The 21,100-nt window shown below is 44.8% G+C and overlaps 1 protein-coding gene across 1 annotated transcript in view; it reads right to left on the bottom strand.

Moving 5' to 3' along the window:
* Positions 1–21,100, bottom strand: part of ranbp9 (RAN binding protein 9) — a 76,102-nt gene that overhangs the window by 40,332 nt on the left and 14,670 nt on the right. Inside the window, exons 6-8 of the mRNA XM_072441972.1 lie at positions 20,770–20,954; positions 20,593–20,705; positions 20,094–20,202 (exon numbers count right to left, since the gene is read on the bottom strand). Of these exons, the coding sequence (XP_072298073.1) occupies positions 20,094–20,202; positions 20,593–20,705; positions 20,770–20,954 (407 nt within the window). The remainder of the gene's footprint in view (positions 1–20,093; positions 20,203–20,592; positions 20,706–20,769; positions 20,955–21,100) is intronic.

Below are 21,100 nucleotides of genomic sequence, written 5' to 3'. Positions count from 1 at the left end.
ACCCCGCCCCTTTAACACGCTGACCCCGTCCCTTTAACACGCTGACCCCGCCCCTTTAACACGCTGACCCCGCCCCTTTAACACGCTGACCCCGTCCCTTTAACACGCTGACCCCGCCCCTTTAACACGCTGACCCCGCCCCTTTAACACGCTGACCCCGCCCCTTTAACACGCTGACCCCGCCCCTTTAACACGCTGACCCCGTCCCTTTAACACGCTGACCCCGCCCCTTTAACACGCTGACCCCGCCCCTTTAACACGCTGACCCCGCCCCTTTAACACGCTGACCCCGCCCCTTTAACACGCTGACCCCGTCCCTTTAACACGCTGACCCCGCCCCTTTAACACGCTGACCCCGCCCCTTTAACACGCTGACCCCGCCCCTTTAACACGCTGACCCCGCCCCTTTAACACGCTGACCCCGCCCCTTTAACACACTGACCCCGCCCCTTTAACACACTGACCCCGCCCCTTTAACACGTGATGACGCCCGCAGCACATTAACCATCACAACATCGCACGCGGCCACAGCTTAAAACAGTTCAAATAAAGCCAGCGATCTCACCGGCTTCAATGTTCATATATACACGGCTCTGCAGCTCGACACGTACGAGGCGCTCCCGTCTCACACGTACGAGGCGCTCCCGTCTCACACGTACGAGGCGCTCCCGTCTCACACGTACCAGGCGCTCCCGTCTCACACGTACCAGGCGCTCCCGTCTCACACACGTACGAGGCGCTCCCGTCTCACACACGTACGAGGCGCTCCCGTCTCTCACACGTACGAGGCGCTCCCGTCTCTCACACGTACGAGGCGCTCCCGTCTCTCACACGTACGAGGCGCTCCCGTCTCTCACACGTACGAGGCGCTCCCGTCTCTCACGTACGAGGCGCTCCCGTCTCTCACACGTACGAGGCGCTCCCGTCTCTCACACGTACGAGGCGCTCCCGTCTCTCACACGTACGAGGCGCTCCCGTCTCTCACACGTACGAGGCGCTCCCGTCTCTCACACGTACGAGGCGCTCCCGTCTCTCACACGTACGAGGCGCTCCCGTCTCTCACACGTACGAGGCGCTCCCGTCTCTCACACGTACGAGGCGCTCCCGTCTCTCACACGTACGAGGCGCTCCCGTCTCACACGTACGAGGCGCTCCCGTCTCACACGTACGAGGCGCTCCCGTCTCTCACACGTACGAGGCGCTCCCGTCTCTCACACGTACGAGGCGCTCCCGTCTCTCACACGTACGAGGCGCTCCCGTCTCTCTCACGTACGAGGCGCTCCCGTCTCTCACACGTACGAGGCGCTCCCGTCTCTCACACGTACGAGGCGCTCCCGTCTCTCACACGTACGAGGCGCTCCCGTCTCTCACACGTACGAGGCGCTCCCGTCTCTCACACGTACGAGGCGCTCCCGTCTCTCACACGTACGAGGCGCTCCCGTCTCTCACACGTACGAGGCGCTCCCGTCTCTCACACGTACGAGGCGCTCCCGTCTCTCTCACGTACGAGGCGCTCCCGTCTCTCACACGTACGAGGCGCTCCCGTCTCTCACACGTACGAGGCGCTCCCGTCTCTCACACGTACGAGGCGCTCCCGTCTCTCACACGTACGAGGCGCTCCCGTCTCTCACACGTACGAGGCGCTCCCGTCTCTCACACGTACGAGGCGCTCCCGTCTCACACGTACGAGGCGCTCCCGTCTCACACGTACGAGGCGCTCCCGTCTCTCACACGTACGAGGCGCTCCTGTCTCTCACACGTACGAGGCGCTCCTGTCTCACACGTACGAGGCGCTCCTGTCTCTCACACGTACGAGGCGCTCCTGTCTCTCACACGTACGAGGCGCTCCTGTCTCTCACACGTACGAGGCGCTCCTGTCTCTCACACGTACGAGGCGCTCCTGTCTCTCACACGTACGAGGCGCTCCTGTCTCACACGTACGAGGCGCTCCTGTCTCACACGTACGAGGCGCTCCTGTCTCTCACACGTACGAGGCGCTCCTGTCTCTCACACGTACGAGGCGCTCCTGTCTCTCACACGTACGAGGCGCTCCTGTCTCTCACACGTACGAGGCGCTCCTGTCTCTCACACGTACGAGGCGCTCCTGTCTCTCACACGTACGAGGCGCTCCTGTCTCTCACACGTACGAGGCGCTCCTGTCTCTCACACGTACGAGGCGCTCCTGTCTCTCACACGTACGAGGCGCTCCTGTCTCTCACACGTACGAGGCGCTCCTGTCTCTCACACGTACGAGGCGCTCCTGTCTCTCACACGTACGAGGCGCTCCTGTCTCTCACACGTACGAGGCGCTCCTGTCTCTCACACGTACGAGGCGCTCCTGTCTCTCACACGTACGAGGCGCTCCTGTCTCTCACACGTACGAGGCGCTCCTGTCTCTCACACGTACGAGGCGCTCCTGTCTCTCACACGTACGAGGCGCTCCTGTCTCTCACACGTACGAGGCGCTCCTGTCTCTCACACGTACGAGGCGCTCCTGTCTCTCACACGTACGAGGCGCTCCTGTCTCTCACACGTACGAGGCGCTCCTGTCTCTCACACGTACGAGGCGCTCCTGTCTCTCACACGTACGAGGCGCTCCTGTCTCACACGTACGAGGCGCTCCTGTCTCTCACACGTACGAGGCGCTCCTGTCTCTCACACGTACGAGGCGCTCCTGTCTCTCACACGTACGAGGCGCTCCTGTCTCTCACACGTACGAGGCGCTCCTGTCTCTCACACGTACGAGGCGCTCCTGTCTCTCACACGTACGAGGCGCTCCTGTCTCTCACACGTACGAGGCGCTCCTGTCCCTCACACGTACGAGGCGCTCCTGTCCCTCACACGTACGAGGCGCTCCTGTCCCTCACACGTACGAGGCGCTCCCGTCCCTCACACGTACGAGGCGCTCCCGTCTCACACGTACGAGGCGCTCCCGTCTCACACGTACGAGGCGCTCCCGTCTCACACGTACGAGGCGCTCCCGTCTCACACGTACGAGGCGCTCCCGTCTCACACGTACGAGGCGCTCCCGTCTCTCACACGTACGAGGCGCTCCCGTCTCTCACACGTACGAGGCGCTCCCGTCTCTCACACGTACGAGGCGCTCCCGTCTCACACGTACGAGGCGCTCCTGTCTCTCACACGTACGAGGCGCTCCTGTCTCTCACACGTACGAGGCGCTCCTGTCTCTCACACGTACGAGGCGCTCCTGTCTCACACGTACGAGGCGCTCCTTTCTCTCACACGTACGAGGCGCTCCTGTCTCTCACACGTACGAAGCGCTCCTGTCTCACACGTACGAGGCGCTCCTGTCTCTCACACGTACGAGGCGCTCCTGTCTCTCACACGTACGAGGCGCTCCTGTCTCTCACACGTACGAGGCGCTCCTGTCTCTCACACGTACGAGGCGCTCCTGTCTCTCACACGTACGAGGCGCTCCTGTCTCTCACACGTACGAGGCGCTCCTGTCTCTCACACGTACGAGGCGCTCCTGTCTCTCACACGTACGAGGCGCTCCTGTCTCTCACACGTACGAGGCGCTCCTGTCTCTCACACGTACGAGGCGCTCCTGTCTCACACGTACGAGGCGCTCCTGTCTCTCACACGTACGAGGCGCTCCTGTCTCTCACACGTACGAGGCGCTCCTGTCTCTCACACGTACGAGGCGCTCCTGTCTCTCACACGTACGAGGCGCTCCTGTCTCTCACACGTACGAGGCGCTCCTGTCTCTCACACGTACGAGGCGCTCCTGTCTCTCACACGTACGAGGCGCTCCTGTCTCTCACACGTACGAGGCGCTCCTGTCTCTCACACGTACGAGGCGCTCCTGTCCCTCACACGTACGAGGCGCTCCTGTCCCTCACACGTACGAGGCGCTCCCGTCTCTCACACGTACGAGGCGCTCCCGTCTCTCACACGTACGAGGCGCTCCCGTCTCTCACACGTACGAGGCGCTCCCGTCTCACACGTACGAGGCGCTCCCGTCTCACACGTACGAGGCGCTCCCGTCTCACACGTACGAGGCGCTCCCGTCTCACACGTACGAGGCGCTCCCGTCTCACACGTACGAGGCGCTCCTGTCTCTCACACGTACGAGGCGCTCCTGTCTCACACGTACGAGGCGCTCCTGTCTCTCACACGTACGAGGCGCTCCTGTCTCTCACACGTACGAGGCGCTCCTGTCTCTCACACGTACGAGGCGCTCCTGTCTCTCACACGTACGAGGCGCTCCTGTCTCTCACACGTACGAGGCGCTCCTGTCTCTCACACGTACGAGGCGCTCCTGTCTCTCACACGTACGAGGCGCTCCTGTCTCTCACACGTACGAGGCGCTCCTGTCCCTCACACGTACGAGGCGCTCCTGTCTCTCACACGTACGAGGCGCTCCTGTCTCTCACACGTACGAGGCGCTCCTGTCTCTCACACGTACGAGGCGCTCCCGTCTCACACGTACGAGGCGCTCCCGTCTCACACGTACGAGGCGCTCCCGTCTCACACGTACGAGGCGCTCCTGTCTCACACGTACGAGGCGCTCCTGTCTCTCGCATCTTTAAACTTATTTTGCTGGCTTCAACTTCTGCCCTGAAGACGCGTGCGTCACTAATTATGGTCCGTGTGCGACATTGACAGCGGCGCATGGCAGTGTTAACGTCTTTTCCAGCGTGAATTTCGCGATCAATGGAAGGTTTAAGATGGTCTAGATTCTAGAACAAAAAGGATATAGTATGTCAGTGCTATATTTTATATGAGTCCAGAGCCGAATCACCGGGTTTCGTTTTTTTTGGACCTGAACCGGAACAATTTTACCAGTCCAGATCCGGTCCGTCGTAGCGGTACACATCCCTAACCATGGCACCCGCTTCCTATGTCCAACACCACTCTTTGGAATCGTGTCTACCGCTAACTGCGTGATGAGCGAGACAATTGCACCATTTAGATCATCCACCCGAGGCAACCCTAGAACCATCATCAGCTTTTCTTTGGAAAGCCCCCCAGTTCGCCCTTGCCAACTGCCACCTCTGGATCTTTGTCCCCCTGTCCACACAGCTCCCAACGCCAATCTCAGTGCGTACTAGATAGTGATCGCTACCAAAAGAAAGATCACCAAGAACCTCCCAACTACAAACACCAGCCAACTCCTTGGACAAAAGCGTAAGATCTATTGCACTTTCCATATTGGTCCCCATATCATAGCGGGTCCCATCATTCAGACAAACCAACTCCCTTTGATTGATAAAACCACCAACCCATTCCTATCGGTACCACTACCGCCCCATAAAGCGCTATGCGCATTAAAATCCCCACACCACACGGCCTTTCCCCGAACATCCTTGCCGATACTATGTAAGGACTCTAACGTTAACTCACCACACGGATTATAAAGGTTAACCACAGTAACAGCTTCACCACCCAGCCAGACCCTCACCGCCAGAGCCTCCGGCGCTTTACTCACACTGACAACAACGTAATTTAGGTCATGTCAAACAAACACAGCCACACCTCCGCCTCTACCCTGCTCCCTATCATTCCTAACACACACATACCCTTGTATCCCAAAACCCCACCTAGGTTTTAACCAAGTCTCCTGCACGCACATAACGTGAGGCTTGTTCAACAAGGTAGAGACAAAATGCTTAAATTCCTGGCAATTAGCACAAAGATTACACGCATTCCATGGCACCGCCATTTTGAGCCCCCGGAACCTGACGGCGCATCGGGACCCCCCCCCCACTCCGACAGCCTGAATGGGACAGTGCCTTGACGCCCACTCAGGGCCCCCAGCTCCAAAGTACTTCCCTGCAGCCTTAGCGATGATCCTAGTCTTTTCAGATTTCCTATCCGTTTGACCAGTAGTTAATCACTTCCAACATGAAGAGGAAGAAATCTCTCCTCTTCACAACCAGTACATCCTCAGCACCAGCAGGGCCTCTGCCCTTGGAAGCCACACTCACAGGGACCCCAGTGGGGACCTCCCCCTGGCTGCGGGCAATGTTGACCCCACCCCCGTTGCCCAGGTCACCAGCAGCACTGGCAGCCCGCACCGCATCCACCTTCACCTCACTACCAGACACCTTCTTGACCACATCCACGTAGGATATGCCTTGAGAGACTAACTTTTTGCACCTCAGCAGCCCTTTTGCTAAACATGCATCCCCCGTAGGCAGAGCTATGCTCTCCCCCAGTTACAGCACTTGAGTTTTGCTCCTTCGTCACACTTCCCATACTCGTGATCTGGGGGCTCCATAGTCAATTTGGCGCTGTTTGTAGCCCAGAGTGTCGGTGGCAAAGTGCCAGCTGAAGCCCAGAGTTGGTTCGGATGAGTTCTCCTTGTCCTGAGCAAGCCAAAGTTCCGCGCTGGTGGATCGAAGATCTTCGGGCAGGTGAGCAATAACGTCGGGCTCATTGCTGGCCCACTGCCGGAGGATGAAGCCCGCAGAGGACAGGAGAGCCGTCAACCCCTGCACCAAAGCCTGTGCCTCTCCAGTGGTCCGCACGCTCTGGGAGGAGGTTATCGTCGTAGAAGCACCGCCCCACGAAGTTGAGGAGCCGTTCGTTGAACTGAGCGTGGTCTCTAGTGTGGCCGTTGCACCGCATAAGTCGCACAGCATGGACTGCAAGTGGTGCCAAAGGGGAGAACCTGCCATTCGAAAACAGCTGCAGGTTCGCAAGTCACGCCACACAAAGCGCAGGAGGGAACGATCCTTGGGGAGGAGCCGGATCTGATGGAACATGCCCTTTATATCACCGACTACCGCCACCGCGTGCTCTCGGAACCGGAGGAGGACCCCGAGGAGGGACGTCTTAAGGGTTGGGCCTGGCAGGAATACCAAAGTATTCTTGTGATGTATACAAGCAATAAACAACTATTTACAATAAAAAGTAGGCCTTTTTCTTCCATCATAACCCTAACCCTATTTGTGAGGTTCAGAAGGAACTCTAAACCAGGTCTAAACCAGGTCTAAACTTGATCAACATGAAGTGTGCACCTCATTTTGCTTCACAACAACTATATTACTGACAATGAAATACTTGAAATACTAAAACTACTCAAAAACAGCACTGATTCCTCTCGTTCGTTCTCATTGGCTATTTGTCATGTGACTGAATGTTTACATACTCGTGTGCATCCTGAACATCCGGGTTAGCACAAGCACATGTTTTTTCAGTTCCTTTTTATCACAAAAGACGACAAAGTTATTATAATAAATGCAACGCGCGCAGAAAAGAGTGCATATTTTTACGCACTTTTTTTATGGAATTGAAATGTTCAGAACTTTGGTTTTATTTGGTGGATTTACATGAAACAATCACTCAAATGTAGCACGTCCACGTGACTTGGTTTTCATGTTGCGCGGTCCTAAAGCCGACCATGTTTGCAAACGCGCCGCCGCGGCCGTCGACTCCGAAGGGTTAAAGTGACAGTGTTTAGGGAGTGTTCATCATCCATGTGCCGTCGTGACACATTCATGTGCAATTACTGTCATGACCACATGCAATGGTATTTATGTATTTATTAGGCCCGAGCGTCAAGAGGCCTATTAATCTCGTAAGGCCGTGCAAAGCACGGCTGCGAAAGTGCGCACGAAATCGAGCACGAAGCGCTCGCCCACTTCCAAACACTCACTAACGCACTCCTTCACGCACGCCCCTTGCAGACTAATTAGTAGTAGGAAAATGGAACATTACCGTTGTAAACGGGCGAAGCCCGTGCAAAAGTGCGCACTAAACAAGCACTTTATAAAGCACTCATTTGCACTAAGTAGCTCACGAATACGTTCCCCATCTCTTGCATGTTCCGTGCATATAAACATGTAATGCAAAAATTGAACATTTTACTGTATAGAGGGCCAAAAACACAAAATTCACAAAATTAACAAAAGTACCCGTCAGTGACCAGGGACCCACACCATGAGGTAGGAAAGCGCGAGCGCTTTCCGAAAATGTATAGTTTATGATATTTGAAAAATGGGAAACATTGTTTTCGCATCGGAATATTATTCTTTCTTTCTCCTCGGGACACGCCCCCTATTTTTCACCCAGTGAACATTGACGAAAAGTCACAAAAATGTTCACACCTCTAAAAATCGTGCCTCTCTACATTCTGGCTATTTCCCTTTTCTAAAATAAAAAAAATGTGCGCGTCAGCGCCCCCAAATGTACCAAAAATGCATTGAGAGATAGGAAATGACCCCAAAAAAATCTGATCGTAGAATCATGAAATTTGGCGCAGAGGTAGATGGTGACAAGAGAAGTAAAAAATATTATTACAGCAACGCCGTCCCCCCAACCAAATGTCGGCCATATTGGTTCAAAAATGGCTAAGCATGACTCGAGAGTTTTTCCAAACGTCGTACTTTTACGAACTCCTCCCAGGGCGTTGGCCCTAAAAAGCTGAAATTTGGTGAAAATGCTACTGAGGAGTGGGACATCAAAAGTTATTCAAATGACATTGACCCTGTCACGGTCTCTGAGCGGCGAAGCCGCAAACTGTAGCTAGAATTTCAGAAATCTCCCAAATTTAACATTTCTGCTGTTTGCGCAGATAAAGTCTGAATTGCGTCAAATTAGAATCAGTTGTTAAACTCTTTGCCCTAAACCTACTTGAAGTGAAATAAATTAATTTGGCACCACAGCGCCCCCTACAGATTTTATATGGAGGTTAAATGTTTAGTTTTGCGAAATTATATGAAATTTGACACACAACTCAATTTTGGCCCCATCAAAAAAGTCAATGACCCATGTCATAATTGTTATGGTTTTGCCGTAGCGATGACCGAAACCTTTCATATTATTCCAATGGGGAAATCGCCAGAACATGTTTACACTTTAGACTTTCACAAACTCCTCCCCCTCAGGGCTTTAGCCCTATTAACCTGAAATTTGGTGAGATTCATCTTCAGGACCATCAAAAGTTATTCACATTTTTATTCAAAGAGTCACGGTGTCTGTGCGGCAAAGCCGCACATTTTGTCAAGAATTCTAAATAAAATTGCTTTTTGATGGTAAAACAAAGGGGAGAAGATGTGACAGCGTCACAGATTCAGCAGTAGGCGTAATAAAAGGACAATTGGGGCGCGTTAGCGCGTGGCGAGGGCCGATCATTGCCGCTTGCGGCTATATTTTATTTTTATCTTTATTTTTCCCCCTCCATCCCTTGTTGGGAAATGGGAGGTTTTGTCTATGGGAGTTTTTGTCTATAGGAGATCTTCTACTGAGAGTGTTTTTAAACTTCCTATAAGTGATCTGTTCTTCTGTATCTACCTCTGTATCTGCCTGCGTTGCATCAATGACATTTCCCCATGTGGGACAATAAGGAATATCTTATCTTATCAGTCCAACAGCAGAGGGACAAAACAAAGAGCACCGAAATTGCATTTTTTGGCTGGTGCTATTTATACTCTGGAACGATTTATAATCCGAAAAATACAGTACATTTGTATAATTTAGATATTACTTTGAAGTTTGATGGTATGCACATCAATTGAAGATTTGTTTATAGTGTATGTTCTGATCAGCTCCTTCCATTTTGTAAGAACAGATTTCACTACTCTCAATATGAGACCATTGAGCTTCAGATTCTAGATCACACCAGCAACGCTCTGATCTGAGCTGAAATAAAGTATTTTTCAAACAAGGTAAACCCCAGCCTCCTCTTTATTTTGATTATTGTAAGGTATTGAATCGGACACTGGGTTTCTTGCCTTGCCATATAAATGTTAAGATTGTTTCATCCCACTCAAACAGCCGGTTGGCAGGGGTCTCGCTACGTACATACAGGGATGATAGATCAAAATGGGCCCCCATTTGACATAAAAAATAAACCATCCCTAAAACCCAACTTCATCCCATATTTTAGGTAGCGTCATCATTAAAATGCTTCTTCAAACAAACAAGTTCATACTGTTGCGTCAATACGTCCAGTTTACAGTCATGTAAAGTCTATGTGGATGTGCGTCTTGGTCATCCAGCGTTTTTGCAGCGCGTTTTGAGCATTTTTGCGGCGCAAATCCTACGTTTTGAGCAACATTTCAGAAAAGTTGGGAAAACTGAATTTTTTTCAGAGATTACGCTCTAGTGACGTGCCTCCGCACCAAAACAAATCCTGCAACAATGAAAACAATGTTTTTTAAATCCTCAAGACGCAGCTCTTAGCAAATAAAGATATTCACTCAACTCTGCTCAGCCCTGAAGTATCTGTGGGAACCCTGATGATGAGGCTGTGCATTATGACAGAGCTCACTGGTAATACACTAAAATGACTTTTTTTGTTTATTTATCATTTCCATGATTCCATTATGTTTTGAGTAATATTCAAATGTCTTGATGATGGATAGGTCTATACACCATGTAATAGTGTGTTTAGACTTATACACCATGTAATAGTGTGTTTAGACTTATACACCATGTAATAGTGTGTTTAGACTTATACACATGTAATAGTGTGTTTAGACTTATACACATGTAATAGTGTGTTTAGACTTATACACCATGTAATAGTGTGTTTAGACTTATACACCATGTAATAGTGTGTTTAGACTTATACACCATGTAATAGTGTGTTTAGACTTATACACATGTAATAGTGTGTTTAGACTTATACACATGTAATAGTGTGTTTAGACTTATACACCATGTAATAGTGTGTTTATACTTATACACCATGTAATAGTGTGTTTAGACTTACACATCATGTAATAGTGTGTTTAGACTTATACACATGTAATAGTGTGTTTAGACTTACACATGTAATAGTGTGTTTAGACTTATACACATGTAATAGTGTGTTTAGACTTATACACCATGTAATAGTGTGTTTAGACTTATACACCATGTAATAGTGTGTTTAGGCCTATACACATGTAATAGTGTGTTTAGACTTATACACATGTAATAGTGTGTTTAGACTTATACACCATGTAATAGTGTGTTTATACTTATACACCATGTAATAGTGTGTTTAGACTTATACACATGTAATAGTGTGTTTAGACTTACACATGTAATAGTGTGTTTAGACTTATACACATGTAATAGTGTGTTTAGACTTATACACCATGTAATAGTGTGTTTAGACTTATACACCATGTAATAGTGTGTTTAGGCCTATACACCATGTAATAGTGTGTTTAGACTTATACACATGTAATAGTGTGTTTAGACTTATACACATGTAATAGTGTGTTTAGACTTATACACCATGTAATAGTGTGTTTATACTTATACACCATGTAATAGTGTGTTTAGACTTATACACATGTAATAGTGTGTTTAGACTTACACATCATGTAATAGTGTGTTTAGACTTATACACATGTAATAGTGTGTTTAGACTTACACATGTAATAGTGTGTTTAGACTTATACACCATGTAATAGTGTGTTTAGACTTATACACCATGTAATAGTGTGTTTAGACTTATACACCATGTAATAGTGTGTTTAGGCCTATACACATGTAATAGTGTGTTTAGACTTATACACATGTAATAGTGTGTTTAGACTTATACACCATGTAATAGTGTGTTTAGACTTATACACATGTAATAGTGTGTTTAGACTTATACACCATGTAATAGTGTGTTTATACTTATACACCATGTAATAGTGTGTTTAGACTTATACACATGTAATAGTGTGTTTAGACTTACACATCATGTAATAGTGTGTTTAGACTTATACACATGTAATAGTGTGTTTAGACTTATACACATGTAATAGTGTGTTTAGACTTACACATGTAATAGTGTGTTTAGACTTATACATCATGTAATAGTGTGTTTAGACTTATACATCATGTAATAGTGTGTTTAGACTTATACACATGTAATAGTGTGTTTAGACTTATACACATGTAATAGTGTGTTTAGACTTATACACATGTAATAGTGTGTTTAGACTTATACACATGTAATAGTGTGTTTAGACTTATACACATGTAATAGTGTGTTTAGACTTATACACATGTAATAGTGTGTTTAGACTTACACATGTAATAGTGTGTTTAGACTTATACACATGTAATAGTGTGTTTAGACTTATACACATGTAATAGTGTGTTTAGACTTACACATGTAATAGTGTGTTTAGACTTATACACATGTAATAGTGTGTTTAGACTTATACACATGTAATAGTGTGTTTAGACTTATACACATGTAATAGTGTGTTTAGACTTACACATGTAATAGTGTGTTTAGACTTACACATGTAATAGTGTGTTTAGACTTACACATGTAATAGTGTGTTTAGACTTATACACATGTAATAGTGTGTTTAGGCTTATACACATGTAATAGTGTGTTTAGGCTTATACACCATGTAATAGTGTGTTTAGACTTAAACACATGTAATAGTATGTTTAGACTTATACACCATGTAATAGTGTGTTTAGACTTATACATCATGTAATAGTGTGTTTAGACTTATACACCATGTAATAGTGTGTTTAGACTTATACACCATGTAATAGTGTGTTTAGACTTATACACCATGTAATAGTGTGTTTAGACTTATACACCATGTAATAGTGTGTTTAGACTTATACACATGTAATAGTGTGTTTAGACTTATACACCATGTAATAGTGTGTTTAGACTTATACACATGTAATAGTGTGTTTAGACTTATACACCATGTAATAGTGTGTTTAGACTTAAACACATGTAATAGTGTGTTTAGGCTTATACACCATGTAATAGTGTGTTTAGACTTATACACATGTAATAGTGTGTTTAGACTTATACACCATGTAATAGTGTGTTTAGACTTATACACCATGTAATAGTGTGTTTAGACTTATACACCATGTAATAGTGTGTTTAGACTTAAACACATGTAATAGTATGTTTAGACTTATACACATGTAATAGTGTGTTTAGACTTATACACCATGTAATAGTGTGTTTAGACTTATACACCATGTAATAGTGTGTTTAGGCCTATACACATGTAATAGTGTGTTTAGACTTATACACATGTAATAGTGTGTTTAGACTTACACATGTAATAGTGTGTTTAGACTTATACACATGTAATAGTGTGTTTAGACTTATACACATGTAATAGTGTGTTTAGACTTATACACATGTAATAGTGTGTTTAGACTTATACATCATGTAATAGTGTGTTTAGACTTATACATCATGTAATAGTGTGTTTAGACTTATACACCATGTAATAGTGTGTTTAGACTTATACACATGTAATAGTGTGTTTAGACTTATACACATGTAATAGTGTGTTTAGACTTACACATGTAATAGTGTGTTTAGACTTATACACATGTAATAGTGTGTTTAGACTTATACACATGTAATAGTGTGTTTAGACTTATACACATGTAATAGTGTGTTTAGACTTATACACATGTAATAGTGTGTTTAGACTTATACACATGTAATAGTGTGTTTAGACTTACACATGTAATAGTGTGTTTAGACTTACACATGTAATAGTGTGTTTAGACTTACACATGTAATAGTGTGTTTAGACTTATACACATGTAATAGTGTGTTTAGACTTACACATGTAATAGTGTGTTTAGACTTACACATGTAATAGTGTGTTTAGACTTATACACATGTAATAGTGTGTTTAGACTTATACACATGTAATAGTGTGTTTAGACTTACACATGTAATAGTGTGTTTAGACTTACACATGTAATAGTGTGTTTAGACTTATACACATGTAATAGTGTGTTTAGGCTTATACACATGTAATAGTGTGTTTAGGCTTATACACCATGTAATAGTGTGTTTAGACTTAAACACATGTAATAGTATGTTTAGACTTATACACCATGTAATAGTGTGTTTAGACTTATACACCATGTAATAGTGTGTTTAGACTTATACACCATGTAATAGTGTGTTTAGACTTATACACATGTAATAGTGTGTTTAGACTTATACACCATGTAATAGTGTGTTTAGACTTAAACACATGTAATAGTGTGTTTAGGCTTATACACCATGTAATAGTGTGTTTAGACTTACACATGTAATAGTGTGTTTAGACTTACACATGTAATAGTGTGTTTAGACTTATACACATGTAATAGTGTGTTTAGACTTAAACACATGTAATAGTATGTTTAGACTTATACACCATGTAATAGTGTGTTTAGACTTAAACACATGTAATAGTATGTTTAGACTTATACACCATGTAATAGTGTGTTTAGACTTATACATCATGTAATAGTGTGTTTAGACTTATACACCATGTAATAGTGTGTTTAGACTTATACACCATGTAATAGTGTGTTTAGACTTATACACCATGTAATAGTGTGTTTAGACTTATACACCATGTAATAGTGTGTTTAGACTTATACACATGTAATAGTGTGTTTAGACTTATACACCATGTAATAGTGTGTTTAGACTTATACACATGTAATAGTGTGTTTAGACTTATACACCATGTAATAGTGTGTTTAGACTTAAACACATGTAATAGTGTGTTTAGGCTTATACACCATGTAATAGTGTGTTTAGACTTATACACATGTAATAGTGTGTTTAGACTTATACACCATGTAATAGTGTGTTTAGACTTATACACCATGTAATAGTGTGTTTAGACTTATACACCATGTAATAGTGTGTTTAGACTTATACACCATGTAATAGTGTGTTTAGACTTATACACCATGTAATAGTGTGTTTAGACTTAAACACATGTAATAGTATGTTTAGACTTATACACCATGTAATAGTGTGTTTAGACTTATACACCATGTAATAGTGTGTTTAGACTTATACACCATGTAATAGTGTGTTTAGGCCTATACACATGTAATAGTGTGTTTAGACTTATACACATGTAATAGTGTGTTTAGACTTACACATGTAATAGTGTGTTTAGACTTATACACATGTAATAGTGTGTTTAGACTTATACACATGTAATAGTGTGTTTAGACTTATACATCATGTAATAGTGTGTTTAGACTTATACATCATGTAATAGTGTGTTTAGACTTATACATCATGTAATAGTGTGTTTAGACTTATACACATGTAATAGTGTGTTTAGACTTATACACATGTAATAGTGTGTTTAGACTTATACACATGTAATAGTGTGTTTAGACTTATACACATGTAATAGTGTGTTTAGACTTATACACATGTAATAGTGTGTTTAGACTTATACACATGTAATAGTGTGTTTAGACTTACACATGTAATAGTGTGTTTAGACTTACACATGTAATAGTGTGTTTAGACTTACACATGTAATAGTGTGTTTAGACTTATACACATGTAATAGTGTGTTTAGACTTACACATGTAATAGTGTGTTTAGACTTACACATGTAATAGTGTGTTTAGACTTATACACATGTAATAGTGTGTTTAGACTTATACACATGTAATAGTGTGTTTAGACTTACACATGTAATAGTGTGTTTAGACTTACACATGTAATAGTGTGTTTAGACTTATACACATGTAATAGTGTGTTTAGGCTTATACACATGTAATAGTGTGTTTAGGCTTATACACCATGTAATAGTGTGTTTAGACTTAAACACATGTAATAGTATGTTTAGACTTATACACCATGTAATAGTGTGTTTAGACTTATACATCATGTAATAGTGTGTTTAGACTTATACACCATGTAATAGTGTGTTTAGACTTATACACCATGTAATAGTGTGTTTAGACTTATACACCATGTAATAGTGTGTTTAGACTTATACACATGTAATAGTGTGTTTAGACTTATACACCATGTAATAGTGTGTTTAGACTTATACACATGTAATAGTGTGTTTAGACTTATACACCATGTAATAGTGTGTTTAGACTTAAACACATGTAATAGTGTGTTTAGGCTTATACACCATGTAATAGTGTGTTTAGACTTATACACATGTAATAGTGTGTTTAGACTTATACACCATGTAATAGTGTGTTTAGACTTATACACCATGTAATAGTGTGTTTAGACTTAAACACATGTAATAGTATGTTTAGACTTATACACCATGTAATAGTGTGTTTAGACTTAAACACATGTAATAGTGTGTTTAGGCTTATACACCATGTAATAGTGTGTTTAGACTTAAACACATGTAATAGTATGTTTAGACTTATACACCATGTAATAGTGTGTTTAGACTTAAACACATGTAATAGTATGTTTAGACTTATACACCATGTAATAGTGTGTTTAGACTTATACACCATGTAATAGTGTGTTTAGACTTATACACCATGTAATAGTGTGTTTAGACTTAAACACATGTAATAGTATGTTTAGACTTATACACCATGTAATAGTGTGTTTAGACTTATACACCATGTAATAGTGTGTTTAGACTTAAACACATGTAATAGTGTGTTTAGGCTTATACACCATGTAATAGTGTGTTTAGACTTAAACACATGTAATAGTATGTTTAGACTTATACACCATGTAATAGTGTGTTTAGACTTATACACCATGTAATAGTGTGTTTAGACTTATACACCATGTAATAGTGTGTTTAGACTTATACACCATGTAATAGTGTGTTTAGACTTAAACACATGTAATAGTGTGTTTAGACTTAAACACATGTAATAGTATGTTTAGACTTATACACCATGTAATAGTGTGTTTAGACTTATACACCATGTAATAGTGTGTTTAGACTTAAACACATGTAATAGTATGTTTAGACTTATACACCATGTAATAGTGTGTTTATGGTGCATGTATCTGTGGAAATAATGAAGGTACAGTAAACCATCTTTGGAGGAAAATGCGACCCCGTATGAGGCATATTTACCATCCCTTTAAAAGATTCTGAGGAGAGCACTGGTTGAGGATGGATATTGGAAGAGTCTGGAACAGATGAAGAAATCTGGGCCAAATTAAAAAATATATAGTTTCAATCATTTGACTTAAGACTCGGGCATGGGATAAGGTTCCATTTTTCTAGATGTCTTTATATAGTAGTAAAAAAGGAATATAATTTTTCAGGAGAACTGTTGATAGGTGTGATACTTGTCTGACATAGCTCTGCAGGCACTATTTGTATTGCACCATTGTTTTTGAGAGCTTCCATTTCCACCTGCAGGATAAAAGCCTCTTTCTCCCGCGGTTGTGAATGCAAAACGTTGTTGAACCTGGGAGGGACAGATGTAAACTGAAGCCTGTAACCCCTGGTTACAGCTTCCGCAGCCGTGCCACTGTGTGGTGTGTCATGCCAGCGGACAGAGCGCATCCGTTTTGAGGGACTGGGCAGGGGCAGACACGTACAGCTGTTGTCCCATTAGTGGGGCAATAGCTTCCTCTAGTGGACACAGCGGGCTTTGCAGTGCCTGCACCTATTTTCTTTGCCATTTTGAAAAACATACAAAAACACTTATGTTCAATATTCTTATGTTTGAATTAATGTTTATGTTTTAACATGGGTGCTTGTATCCTTGGCCTGGGGCCTCTATGTGCAAAGGAATAAAACTGTTATTTCTTTGCAAGATGACATTTTTATTGAACGAAGAGGAGCCCATTGACACCGTTTTGTGATGAAGTGCTGCGGTGGCACCGATCTCTCTGCAGGACAGATTCTCCATCATGGTCTCGTGGAGCGTAGTGTGAGCCGACTGTCTCTTCACAGGTGTAGAACATGTATGAACAAGTCCTGAGCATGTTTGAACAAGCAACTGGGCGGAGGTAAGACGCCCGGCCCTCCAGTGGTGTACACTTCAAGCAGCCCGCTTCTTTTTTTTCTACCGCTTTATCTGGGGCCGGGTCGCGGGGGCAGCAGTCTAACCAGGGACTCCTAGACTTCCTACTCCCCAGACACTTCCTCCAACTCCTCCGGGGGGATCCCGAGGCGTTCCCAGGCCAGCCGAGAGACAGTCTCTCCAGCGTGTCCTGGGTCTTCCCCGGGGCCTCTTCCCGGTGGGACATGCCCGGAGGTGTTCCGGGCCCAATTCAATTTAATTGAATTAATGTTTGTAACACCCAAAATCACAACAGCAGATGTCTCGGGGAACATTGAAAGAGAGATTAAAGGGCCCAGATCATGCAAAATGGACTTGATCTTTGAACCTTCTTACAGTGCTATTGGTGCCTCAGATATGTGCACAAAGTGTTCTTTTCAAATCAAATCAAATCAATGTATTTTTGTAAGGCCCAAAATCACAACAACAGTTGCCTCTGAGGGCCACAGGGAGAAATGAATCAACAATGTCTGTGGTGGCGATGGAGTCAGACAATGTCTGTGGTGGCGAGGGACGATGTCCCAGGGTCCTCTGTCCTTAGACTCTCCTTCTCGGCCAGGAAAAACTACAAAAAAACCTCTTTGGGAAAAAAGCGTAGAAACCTGGAGGAGTTCCAGTGAAGGAGAGATCCGACTCTCACAGACTGACAGACGGACACGAGGGAGACTGGAGCTGGACCCACTCTTCAGGCAGATGAGGGACCGACTGAGGCGAACTGGACCCACTCTTCAGATGAGGGACCTTTTGATTGAATGCTGCAGTTTTTAGCGAGAGTACAGCCTATATCAGTGGTCCCCAAACTTTTTGACTCGAGGGCCACAATGGGTTCTAAAATTTAGCCGAGGGGCGGGGCCAGGAAAATGTCATGTGTTTGTGTGAACTAATGAATTACTATAAATGACACACAAGATTTGACCTGTAACTTGTAACAAAGCAACAAATACATTAAATAATGATTAATTATCTACTGTCTTCTACTGTCCGCAAGGGTCTTCTACTGTCCGCAAGAGTCTTCTACTGTCCGCAAGGGTCTTCTACTGTCCGCAAGAGTCTTCTACTGTCCGCAAGGGTCTTCTACTGTCCGCAAGGGTCTTCTACTGTCCGCAAGGGTCTTCTACTGTCCGCAAGGGTCTTCTACTGTCCGCAAGGGTCTTCTACTGTCCGCAAGGGTCTTCTACTGTCCGCAAGGGTCTTCTACTGTCCGCAAGGGTCTTCTACTGTCCGCAAGGGTCTTCTACTGTCCGCAAGGGTCTTCTACTGTCCGCAAGGGTCTTCTACTGTCCGCAAGAGTCTTCTACTGTCCGCAAGAGTCTTCTACTGTCCGCAAGGGTCTTCTACTGTCCGCAAGAGTCTTCTACTGTCCACAAGAGTCTTCTACTGTCCACAAGAGTCTTCTTCAGTGTCAAACACTTGCGCTTCCTGCTTGATTGGCCCCGGTGGCCGTTTGTGGTGACTAGTGCGAGCAGCGCTCTATGTGGAGCAGCGCTCTATGTGTGAAAGGTAAAATGAACGGCCAGTTCGTGAAAGTTCAGGATTACAGAGCACCGTGCATCTTCATCTTAAAGCCACACAAACCACTCTTTTGAGGACAAATAGGTGAGGATTCTAAGCAGGAGAAGATATGGTGAGAAAGAGGAGTTTTTAAACAGAAATGGAAATTTAAAGTTAAATTTACCAGTAGTATACAACAGCATTTTGGCTGACTACGTCCTTCAAGAAGTAACATCAGCTGATAAGTGAAACGTTCCAACGCTGGTGACTGGCAGTTAAGCAGCCCAAGCATGCCAAAAAGTTAAAACATCTCTTAAATTAATGGGCTTAAAAAAGAAACTGTCCGTGGGTAGTTGTCGTTTTCCTTATGTCACAACTCCAGGAGGTGCCGTGGTCATTTGTTTGGTGCCCGTGGCACAGGGCGCTCTCACACCCGTCACCTGTGTGCACCATCTCTGTGTTTCCCTTTTTTTTGTTGTCCACTCCACATCTTGCAATAATCCCACACCTCCTGACCACGCCTCACATTCCTGTGCATCCTGACGTCCACGGAACTGGTTAGGTTTAGTTTGATGTTTGCGTGAGTTTTATTGTGACTGTTGACATATGTCTCAATCTTTTTAAATAAATTGTGGGTCATTGAGTAGACTAGCGTTGAATCTGTGTTTGTTTCTTTTCTAGATCTACTATGATGTACACAGGAGCATGATCACTTAGATCTATTGTACCCATGTCTGCCTCTGTCATTTTGGACCGATCATTGTTCAAAATAAAAAGTCTATTCTAGAATAGATCTTATGTGGGTTGAAAAATGTGCGGACATAGAATTCAATATAATTGAATTCCCAGTAGGTTGTAGTACTGCGTGGACTCACTTGAGCATAAAGAGCAGGTCGGGGTTCCTCTCCAGAAGGCTTGGATACAGCTGCTGGGTGGTCTCTATGGCCTCCCCCATTCGCCCCGACAACACCAGCTTCTGGATCTCTGTCAACAGAAGCATCCACTTTATAACCAGATAAACACTCTGCCAGTTACTTTGAGGTGGGAGAAACACTGCTGTTGAGTTTGATCCACTACAGCCCTATTTCCAAACCCACCAGACAGTTGTGTCTACTGCTGCACCTGCAGGCATTTCCTTTAGGACCTAAGGAAATATCAGCCTATGCAGGAGATGTATTACTGATACACAAAGGGGTTTTCACATTCTTCAGTTCCTGGTACATTTCTTAGTTCCAGTCCCCATTTGACGCACGTTCACACTGAATAGCTCTTGCTCAGGGCAGGTACCTTCCAGTCAGTACAACAGTAACTTTATTGGGAAATGTGTTGAATTCAATTTGTGACTTAGACAAACCATAAGCTACTGATTCTTACTCTGTCTGTTTTTGATGGACGCCAGCTCCTCGTGCACAGCCTGGTCAGTAGATTTGGCGAAAGCTTCGGCAGTAGCACAGTAGCTGTGGTGTACCAGGTATGACGCCACCATCCTGTGGAGAGAAGGCGTTACACTCGGGCCATTGTGCTGCCGTGAAGGGGAGCGGTGTCACTCACTTCTGGATCATGGACTGCCACTCGCCCTCTCGCTCCCCGATGGGGAAGCGTTCGATCTGAGCCTGGATCTTGGTCCTCCACTCTCTCATGTAGTCCTCAATGTCAAACACAAACGGGTGCTGTCCAAAGTTGGCATCCACCACCTCCCCCGGGGTCTGCAGGCCCACGGTGGGGTACAGGTTTGGCTGCAAATCAAGAGCATGTTGGTTCAACATTTGTGAAGATGAAATGTATGGGATTTGAAGAGGTCTGCGTCAGGTCAGTGCTAGTTCTACCAGCCTCCAGTCTTAGCGAACTGAACGACCCTTTCTACTGTGTCTCCATCATGAAA

The sequence above is a fragment of the Eucyclogobius newberryi genome, unplaced genomic scaffold (genome assembly GCF_026437365.1).
Source record: "Eucyclogobius newberryi isolate DKJ021-1_F unplaced genomic scaffold, fEucNew1.0.hap1 SCAF_12, whole genome shotgun sequence".
NCBI classification, from domain to species: domain Eukaryota; kingdom Metazoa; phylum Chordata; class Actinopteri; order Gobiiformes; family Gobiidae; genus Eucyclogobius; species Eucyclogobius newberryi.
This window is presented reverse-complemented; position numbering and strand designations above follow the sequence as displayed.